We start from the raw sequence: 11,366 nt of genomic DNA on the forward strand, positions 1-11,366 counted from the left end.
GTTTCTGTCGTGGTCTTTGGCCTTGATTCTCGTGCACAAATCCCATTAAAACTTCTGGTTTGTTTCCATATTCACAAAATTCAGTCTTTCTAGTTTCCAAAACATCTTTCGGTTTGAAAAATCGTTGAGAAACGAAGTCGTGGTGAGCGATTGAAAATCGCTGCTCAAGTCTGCCTTTTGAACGTGTTTGTTTCGTGATTTCAAAATTCAATTTCAATTGTCTTCGTCGACGACGGCCCCTCGAGATAAAATCTACGATCAATTACGACCCAAGACGGTGTCAACGATACATGTAGGTTGAGGGTGCATTAAAACTCCCTTCTCTCCTTTTTATTTCGTTTTTTTATTGTTTATTTACTAATCATTGTCTAACATCGTCTAACTAATATCGAAACTAGAATAGTTTGAGTATGAGTTAAAGTACCATTCCGGCACCCGCGTTGACTTGAGATGGGAAAGAAATCCGCCATATCGGTCGGTCGTACACCCCGTCTCATTTACATATCCTCGTGTTGGAATAGGGCAATTTAATAAATCGAGTTTATTTAATTTACGTGTATTTATTTTTAACCATATAAAAATTGATTTTTTTAGGATTTTCCAGACCTATAATTTGTAATTTTAATTTAGGTGGATTTTCGTAATTTATTTCATTGATTTAGTATTTATTTCGTAGTTAGCAATGTATTAATTCAAAACCCGCGCAGTGCACGGGTCAATTCTGACATATTTCGAAAATTTCAGATCCGTGCAGTGCACGGGTTTGTCCAGGTTTTGTGTTTTAATTTGCTTCCTTGTTTGACTTTGTTTGATTAATCCTTAGTTTAATTAGTTTATGTTTTAGATTTTAATTTACATTATTTATAATTTATATTGTATGTATGAGCTAACCACTAATGTTTGTTAATACATCTTATGCTAAGCGTAAGCGTAAGTCTTCCTATCCCCCTCTTTGGATGTGTTTTCTAGTTTAATCAATGAACCTCACATGCTAAACCACTTCGACGAAGTTAAATGCATTTTAAACGACTTAGAATGAAATTCGCATGATAGGATTTAAATTCAATGGTTGCATACGCATGTGATATCTTTCCGAAATAGCCATCTTTCACCTAGTAGAGACCGTTATTGCAACGGGCGGGGTTGGGTGTTGTTTTAATGAAATTAAATTAACTTCCTAACACGTAAAGTCACACGAATTCAAATCTCTAAAATTGGTTTCTAAATTCCATTTAAAAATTTCGTGGCGACTCTTTTAAAATTAAAAATGTTTTGAAAAAGCATTTGAGTGGAGCGTTTTTCCATGGTCCACAAAAAGATTGTTTGAGGCCGCAAATAAAGAACTTTATGAAGGATGTCAAACTTTCTCAAAATTGTCCTTTATTTTACACTTGTTTCATATTAAGTGTATGTTTCATTGGTCCAATGATTCATTCAATAAATTAATTGAACTTCTATTCGAAGCATTTCCCCAAATCAGAGAATTCCCGTCATCTTATTACGAGGGAAAAAAGTTAATTAATAACTTTGAGCTTGGATATGAAAAAAATTCATGCATGTCCAAGTAACTTCATGCTGTATTGGGGGGAATTTTCCGAAAAGGAGGAGTGTCATGTTTGCCACACATCAAGATGGAAAACAAGTAATGGTGAAGGTAAAGCAAAGAAAGGTGAAGGAGCTAAGATGAGATATTTTCCCCTCATTCCTAGGCTTCAAAGAATATACAACTCACCAAAAATTGCAAAAGACATGAGATGGCATCATAAAGATCGTGTAAAAGATGGAAAACTAAGACACCCGGCAGATGTTTTAGCTTGGGAACAATTTGATTCTCGTTATCCTGAATTTTTATCCGATCCTCGCAGTGTTAGGTTAGCACTAGCTACTGATGGGTTTAATCCATATCGTTTGATGAATACTACGTACATCACATGGCCTGTTATTCTAATACCCTACAACTTGCCACCTTGGTTGTGCATGAAACCATCGTCATTTATATTGTCATGCATAATTCCTGGAAAATACAGTCTTGGTATTGATATCGATGTGTTTTTGCAGCCCCATACTTTATGAATTAGAATTGCTATGGAATGGTGTTGATGCTTATGAGGGGAAATAATTTAAATTACGAGCATCTTTACATAGCACTATTAATGATTTTCCTGCTTATGCCATGTTATCGGGATGGAGTACAATAGGCTATGATGCATGTCCTTATTGCACTCATTCAACAAACTCTGGTAGGTTTGGGGGTAAGATTTGTTATGTTGGACATAGGCAATGGTTAGATGAGACCATACTTATCGTTCTCAAGGAAGTTTGTTTGATGGGACTACAGAGTATGGTAGTGCTCCAATTTGTGCTACTGGGTCTGATGTTTTGAGACAACAAGAAGGGATTGATTATATTTATGGCAAGTCTAAAAAACGTCGAAAGAGGAAAAATAGAGTTAGAAAAGTAGGCGAGTCAACTAATGTCCTCATTAACAGTGATGATGACAATAATGATAATTTATGGAACAAAAAGAGTGTGTTTTTCAAGGTGCCTTACTGGGAGAACAATCCTCTAAGACATAATTTAGATGTTATGCACATTGAGAAGAATGTGTGTGACAATATATTAGGTACACTATTGGATATGGATAAGAGTAGAGATGATGAGAATGCTCGAAAGGATCTTGAGAAGTTGGGTGTAAAGAGGCATCTTTGGCTTAAATATTTGCCTAATGGGGGAAAATACATGCCTCAAGCTTCCTACTCCATGTCCAGCGAGGAAAAAGACAGATTTTTAAAAGTCTTGCAAAAAGTTAGAGTTCCGGATGGCTACGGGTCAAACGTTTCTAGATGCGTGAATATGAAACAACGAAGACTAATTAATCTTAAGAGCCATGACAATCATGTTTTAATGCAAGATATCCTACCCATAGCATTAAGAGCATCCAAGTCCACAAAAATTATCGACTTGCTTGGGGACTTGTCTTCTTTTTTCAAATCTTTGTGTTCTCCAACTCTTGATTACAACGAGTTAAATGCTCTTCAATAAAAAATTATCCTTGTACTCTGTCAAACGGAAATCGAGTTTTTGCCAACCTTTTTCACTATCATGGTTCATTTTTTTAATACACTTAGTAGAGGAGGTGAAGCTTGGTGGACCTGTCCAGTATAGATGGATGTATCCGATAGAAAGGTACATATCTAAAAACCTGGACTGTTGTTTAGCTAGTTATTTTTCAATATATTACTCAATAATAATTCATTTTTCTAAAGGTATTTAGCTCATTAGAAATCATATGTGAGAAACAAATCCCAACCAGAGGGATCGATTGCCGAGGGGTACATATTGGAGGAGACTATTACGTTTTGTTCAAGATATCTTGAAGGTGTTGAGACCACCTATAACAGATCTAAGAGAAATGACGATGTTATTCAAGACATGGATTGCTACTTGTACCAATCTGGTGGTAGAGTGATTGGAGTGATAGAAAAAGTACGCTTAGATGACAAAAGCTTAAAACAAGCACACCGCTATGTTTTGCTTCATTCAGATGAGATGAAAGTGGTCCTTGAGTAAGTATATATTAGTATGATTTCTTCTGTCGGGCATTACTCAGTTTTTAACATGTCTCTTAAGTACAATGTTTTTCATTGATTGAAGTGAATTCCTTTTTGAAAAGCACCACGAGAATAACCTTACCTCTAACCCCAAGTGACGAAAATGATTGGATTATCAATGAATTCTCAGACTGGCTTCAAATTCAGGTTTTCTCCTTTTATTTCAGAATTTAGGTTTTCTCCTTATATTTCAGAAATTTTTTAAAACAGTCAGCAGTTTATGAAAATAATTATTAAATCGTTTCTTAACGTTCTTAGGTTCAAAACTTAGATACAAGTACCAAAGAAGGACAATTAAGAAAAGCTTTGGCCGGCGGCTTAACTAGAAATGGTAAAAGAATGACCGGGTACATGATCAATGGGTACAAATTTCAAACAGTGTATCGTGAGCTGCATAGAAAAACGCAGAATTATGGGATAATGGTTGAAGCCGATGGACATATATATTATGGAAAGCTTAAAGGAATTTCCGAGTTAGATTACTTTGGAAAGTACAAAGTTGTAATGTTTCGTTGTGATTGGGTAGACATACACAAGGGGATAAAATCATATCCAGATAAGAGTGTGTGTGTAAACTTTTCTAAGCTGATGCACACAGGCCGAAATTTATCTGATGATTCCTTTGTTTTCTCATCACAGGCAAAGCAAGTCTTTTATGTTGAAGATGAGATGCATAAAGGCTGGCTGCATGTAATAAGGACTAAGCCTAGAGATTTCATTGAAACTGGCGAGATTTTGTTATAAGTAACATAATTTCGTGCTGCAAGTTGTATTTTTAGGATGACATTGTTTTAGGCATTTTCTTTATCTTATTAATGCTGATGACATTCTTATAGAGGCTGCTGGTTTTGGTTTATATTATACTGCATATGCATTCATTTATATTTTCGCGCTTCATAGACGTATATTTTCAATTAACTGTAATTAATTTATGTTAATGTGTACTGATATTTTTGTTATTTTTTTAGGATAAGAAAGGTCAGTTGATTAATGATGAGTTATCGAAGCAAAAGAACACGGGCTCAGATGACGATGAAGGAGGTTGAAGCGCAACAACTGAAAAAATTAAATACTCAAGCGGTTGCATTGTCTTCCGAAATTGCATCTGATGGAGGTGATGAAATATGGGGACCATTTCGTCCTCCAAATGATGGAGAATCATACCTTGGTACTCACAAACATTTGAAAACTTCTGTCCCTGATCAAAAAAATGCCCAACATCATGTTACCGAGCTATCACCTCATCAAAAAACTCACATGATCTCACCAATTCAAGCCACTACATCTAGAAGGGTAGCTGTACAACAACCATAAAATTTCCAATCTAAAACCACCACTTGTTCCCCTTCTAATGCTATGGAACAAGCAAGTACTGCTGCTACAAAATCACATCCTATTTGGAAAGAATATTCAATTAGACCATCAGTGGGACACACTACTATTACTCCTCAAACCAATCATTTGAAGTTCAAATCTTCATCGCCCTTTGCTTCTAATCGCCTGCACATCTCTGCTACATCAAGCTCATCGGCACAAGTTTTAGCTGCTACACAAGCCCCTACTTCACAGCCTCCTATTTCGCCTCATACCAATCATTTGAAGTCTAAATCTTCATTGCCCTTTCCTACTAATCGTCCGCACACTGCCAACTTCTCATCTGCTACACCATCAGCTCCATCAACTCAAGTTTGTGGTGTAACCACTACACAGGCTGCTAGTATACATGCTACTATTTCGCTTCAAACCAATCTTTTGAAGTCCAAATCTTCATTGCCTTTTCCTACTAATCGTCTGCACACTATCAAGTTGAAGTCTAAAGTAGTTAACAGTACGTCAGACACACCTGTGATACCTGTGAATGAAGATTTAGTCAACAACGTGAAACCTTTCAAACCAAGACGGCACAGGGTCGTAATACCTGATTGGCATGATGAAGTAGCATTTGATGAGAAAGATGAGGTTATGACTGTAGGTAAAGTTCTTTACTTTACACAATATATTAAAGGGTTAGTTAATGACAGATCACACTCATTTTACTCTTTTTTTTAAATAAAAAAAACTAACATACATTACTCTAACTATTAACCCACTAACCCACCCTCTAAGTCAGTTAATCACCCCCATTTATTTTATGGGTATCCCTTAAATTTGCCCAAAATTCCGAAATCTTCTTATGGGTATTTTTAAAAAGTTGAATCGTGTAATGGGTTTCGTTTATTTAGCTCTCAAAGTGCTGTTGTTGAAGATTGCTCGACTTCTGATGGGTTAACAGTTGATAGAATTTTGGATATTAATGGGAGTATACTTGATGAGAGTGTGAATGATTGGAAGAGTCATGCTTCTACTATTGCTCAAATCTATACAGTTGAAGTTAAAGCTTTAGATTTGTTGTGTTGTTTTATTTGTTTAGTTACTAGTGTATGATTTGGTTGAACATGTTTGTCGAGACCTAATGTTATCAGATTTAAGAAATGACACAAATTGTTGGTCTTGGCGTTGGTGTGGGGGTAAGCTTACCCAGAAAGATGCAAAAAATAAATGGAGATAAGAAAAACTAGTCATAAACTTTTGGAGAAAAAGACGATAATCATAACAATAGGCATCAACATCAGACATGATTTATTATTCCATATGTTTTTCCCTTCCCCTAAAAAGTGTACATACCAGCTTTTGTCTATTTTTGTTCTCTTTTTATTTGCTAAATTTGCTTATTTTCCGATGGGTTTGCATCCACTTGAATTATTTTTTGTCTATTTTTGTTCTCTTTTTAAGAATTTTGTGATCTTATTTGTTTATTACATATCACCATTCCATTTGTGCTCAATTGTTGACAGATAAGGAAGGAAACTATAATTCGGTCAATTACGCTATTCAACCGCTTGATGTTTGGCATGATAATGGTACTAAGTACTTTGTGACGTTTAATGAGTTTATCAACCACTCAAAATGGGAGGACATATTCTTATTAGATTTATCGGCCTTGTTGCGAAAACTGAGCAAATTTGTCCTATTAACGAATTAGATTGGCGCCATGTTAGTGCACAATTGAAAGTTGACATTTTAAAGCTAATTTGAGTAAGTTTTTAGTATATGCAGATAGTTTGGATTCTTATTTTTTTTTGACTTAATTGACAAGATAATAATTCTTAACAGTTTATTTGAGTATCTTCTTTACTTCTCTTAACAAATATATGAAGCAGTGCCTAATGGACATCCTCGTCCTAATTGGATTCGTTTGGTTGATTATTGGTATTCCGATAAGGGACAGGTACGCCTTTAATTTAAAATATGAAACAAAGTGTTATTCATTCTTACTGGTTAATTTCAAATTTTATACTTTTATAGTGAAAATGTCTGTAATATATATTTCGTACAGAGATTGGCTGAATGCGGAAAAGAAGCACGTGGTAATCAAAATCATATGCATACAACGGGGCCTACTAGCTATGCTAACATACGAGCTGATTTCGTAAAATTTCCATCTCTAAAACTTCTCATGTATATTCAATTTGAAATGTATTATATGCTCAATCATCTTTTTATTTAGTATTGTTGTGTGACCAACAGGAAGAGAAGAATAAAAGAGAACCAAGTGTTTTGGAGATTTTCAAGCAAACACATCGTAAGAAAGATGGAACATTTGTAAAAGACACGGTGACAGAGGATTTATTGGTAAGCATATCTATTTTCTTGGTAAACAATTTACTCAGTACCGTCAGATGATAGTGAATGTACAGATCCCAAGACGCACCGAAAAAAGCCACACACTAAATAGTTGCTCAAATCTCAATGCAAAGGGACATTAATTTGTAGCAAGTAGGATAGTGAATTGTTTACAAAGTTTCTTTAACAAAGCCTGTGTGTTTGTCAATCTTTTGCAACGTTTATCTAGTAGTCTCTAGCTCGTCTCTCTCTTTAATATTTTACACTGTTGACTTGGTTTTGAAAGATACCTACTACCTGGCATCCTATGTCTTTTGCTCCCTAGCTCGTCTCTTTCTCTCACACTCTATTTTGATGATCCCTACTTAGTATCTACTCGTTCTCGTGTTCTCGTTTTCTAGTCTTCCAACTAGCTATGTACTTGTAATTTGTCTGTAAATCAATAACTAGGGTTAGATTTTATTTTATATGTATAATGTATTCATCATTCTCAGGAAAACAAATTTTAATTATTATGTATCAAAACAAATCTCTCATCTGATTTCTATCTTTCTTTTTTAAACGAATAATGGTTTAAATTTGACTGAGATGATGTTGTGTGAAATTGCTGAATAGCATTAATGGTTGTGTCTGTGAATTTAGTTTATTAATTTGTGTGAATATTTCGTAAAATTTAGTAAGTTAAAGTGTTAGTATATGATTAATTAAATAGGTTGCAATTAATTTCATACACCTGATTTTGGGTGCTGCTTAGTAAATGTGGACGGGTTTTTCTTAATTAATGAGGAATGTGCTGCATCATCATCTTTTTCTGTTCCTTGTACATGTTTTGCTCATATTTTGCTCATTCTTCTCCTTTTCTTATGGAATACAATACTACTACTTATTCAAAGTTTTAGATGTTCATATAATAAAATTGTTGAGATTGAAATTATCTTAATATACTTATTGAGATCTATATTTTATTTTATTTTCTGTAGATTGATGTAGATGCAAGTACTGATATGGAAACTACCCTACATCCATCTAATTCCAAATCTCGTGTACAACTTGAGAATGAAGCCTTTAACAAAGCAATGTACGGCAAGGATACCCCTACACGTCCAGTTGGTTATGGATATGGTGTAAAGCAAAGTGATGTGTTTGGAGTACATAGTATCTTAAGAAAAGAGGGATTTGGTTGTGGAGCCAGTAGTAGTCTAGCCTTAGAAAATATGAAGAAGCCTGTGGATGATGTGACCAAAGAAAATAAAGAGCTAAAAACCAAGTGCGATGAGAGTAATGGACTGTTGAAAAAAATGACGACACAGTTTGCTCAAATACTGGACCTCTTTAGTACTGGAAAAGCTACGACTGAAGTTATAGACATGGCAAAATCAGTCTTGAACATGAACATAGGCAGTACACAGGTATGCGTAATTTTTTTTACTTCTCATATTTTTTTTTGCCATGGCCGAGAGCCTTGATTTGTTTATTAGTGTGAATGCCGCTTAATATGTGGAATTCACCCTACTCGCTACTCATTCCCGACGTATTTTTGGTGTTGATGAATCCCTCATTGAATTGGGCTTGGTGAATTGGGCTATGAATCCCTCATTGAATATGCATTCATGTGTAATTTTGCTTCTTTTGTTGATAGCTTGGTCATAATGCAATTTAGAAGGTGTTTTTCCCCTGAATCAGTGACTTAGGGTAGAATACCGGTGCTTTTCCCCTCCTACAATATAATGTGACTGAAACTGGGCAGTTGGATTGGGTTTTCAGTTGCAGCAGTTGCATTGGGTTCTTGACTTCTGGTAGTATACTAGCATAACAATACATCCCACTATTCCAGTGTTCGAACATGAAGGTTTGTGTCGGTCTGCATACGGCTGACAGTAACTGCACAATGCTACTGATCTACTTGCCTTTCAGTTAGTATCTCACTTTTATTTCAGCAAAAAATTTCAAATATTTTATGTAATCGTGGGCTGACAGTAACTGTGAGTAGGTCATGTTTCTTCTCCATTGAGTTTCACGGTTTGCTTGTGCCTCGTGGGTGCTGTTTGTGTTATAATCGGCTGGAGTTTGTGCTGCCACTCTAACTTATTTCTATTATTGGGAGTGTATATGTACTAATCAAATATATTCATATAAATTATATTTTCTTTGCCCATTATAGGTTTCAGATTCATCAAATGGTGATGATGCCCCTTCAAATGTTGATTGAAGATGTGCCTTCATATGTTGATTGAAGTCTCTTTGACATTGCGCCTACATGATTGAAGCCCCTACCACATTCAAACTATACTCAGTGTCCTTGTCTAGCTAGTTACGTAGCATTTTTTACGATTTTTTGGACTTTTACTAACTTCTGGATCCCTTTTGATATTTTTGATTTTGTCGTACTATAAATTACGTACTAGTTTATATTAGTTAAATTGTCAATGCTAGCTAGCTATAGTATTTGTGACGGAGACGGTATATGTATCAAACGTATGATTATTTATAAAAGTACGTGGGTACGTTATTAATTATATACGAAGTATATTGCATTATGTTTTTTTTTATGATTTAGTAATGATAGCTAGTAGTACTATATTATTTATAGGTGTATTTAATTAATCTCTATGTACGATTTTATCAGAAATCAAAAAGCCGAAATTATACCGTGACAAAAAGAAGTGTCAATATATAAATAGTTGACGCCTAATTCCGTCTCATCGAGTGACATATAAAAACATCAATAGTCGCTGAAGACGCTTAAAAACTTCAAATTTGTCGACAATTAAAAGCGTCAATAGTCCATGAAGACGTTTAAAAGCGTCAAATTTGTTGACAAAAAAAAAAGTCAATAGCCACCAAAGACGCTTAAAAGCGTCAATTTTGTTGACAATTAAAAGCGTCAGTAGTCCATGAAGACGTTTAAAAGCGTCACATTTGTTGACAATTAAAAGCGTCAATAGTCCATAAAGACGCTAAAAAGCGTCATAACTATTGACTAAAAAAAGCGTTAAAAAATTACGACGGCCAAAAAATTGACGCTTTTATAAAGCGTCGATAAAAAAAACATGACGCTTTTAAGCGTCGAAAAACGCCTGAAAAAGCGTCACCAATGCAAGGTATGTGTGGTAGTGACACTAAAATCGTCTATAAAGACTTCCATAATAGACTATATATACTCAGAAAATATCCCCATCATGCACCTTTGAAAGGTGGCAGGGGCATTACACAAACCAAAAGGCATCCTGCGATAAGCAAAAACACCCTGAGGACAAGTAAAAGTAGTCTTTTCCTGATCATCTGGATGAATAGGGATTTGAAAGAACCCTGAGTATCCATCTAGATAACATAAAAACTTATGAGAAGCTAACCTTTCTACCATCTGATCGATAAAAGGAAGGGGAAAGTGATCTTTCTTTGTGGCGGCATTTTGCTGTCTGTAGTCTATATGCACATCCGCCAACCAGTCACTACTCTAGTAAGTATCAATTCGTTCTTATCATTCTTGACCGCTGTAGTCCCTCCTTTCTTAGGAACTACCTGAACTGGACTCACCCACTTGGAATGACCAACAGAATAAATAATACTTGCATCGAGCAGCTTCATTACCTCAACCATCACAACATCCTGCATCTTCTGGTTCAGTCGGCGCTGACCCTATCTGCAAGGCTTGTGATCTTCCTCAAGCTCAATTCTGTGCATAAAAATATCAGGACTGATGCCCTTAATGTCATCCAATGAATAACCCATTGCTTTCCTGTTTTTCTTAAGAACAGCTAACAAAGCGGTCAGCTGATCATCATCCAATTTAGCACTAACAATGACTGGATATTGCTCTGTATCATCTAAAAATGCATATTTAAGATGAGAAGGAAGAGGCTTATGCTCAGGTACCTTTACCTCTATGGCGCAAAGAGTATTTATCATTTGTTCCACTCTCTCCTTCAGCGTCGGTGAGTTCACGCTCATCTATTGCAGCTTCAAGCAAATCCAACACAACGTCATTGTTCTCTGGGTTATCTGCACACTCATCTAACAACATCAAAGCTTCTATTGGATCCTTTATAAAAGAATCCGACCAGAACTCATAAACAGACTCGTCAACAATAT

General features: G+C 35.5%; 1 protein-coding gene across 1 annotated transcript; it reads left to right on the forward strand.

Annotated features, from left to right (window-relative positions):
* Positions 1-1,572: 1,572 nt before the first annotated feature.
* On the forward strand, positions 1,573-4,657 carry LOC141629182 (uncharacterized). Its single transcript, XM_074442224.1, has 6 exons — positions 1,573-2,032; positions 2,315-2,835; positions 3,283-3,566; positions 3,674-3,758; positions 3,870-4,301; positions 4,580-4,657. The coding sequence occupies exons 1-6, from the start codon at positions 1,573-1,575 to the stop codon at positions 4,655-4,657; spliced, it is 1,860 nt and encodes a 619-aa protein (XP_074298325.1).
* The last annotated feature ends 6,709 nt before the right edge of the window (positions 4,658-11,366 follow it).

Source organism: Silene latifolia, chromosome Y (assembly GCF_048544455.1).
Source record: "Silene latifolia isolate original U9 population chromosome Y, ASM4854445v1, whole genome shotgun sequence".
In the NCBI taxonomy this organism is placed as follows: domain Eukaryota; kingdom Viridiplantae; phylum Streptophyta; class Magnoliopsida; order Caryophyllales; family Caryophyllaceae; genus Silene; species Silene latifolia.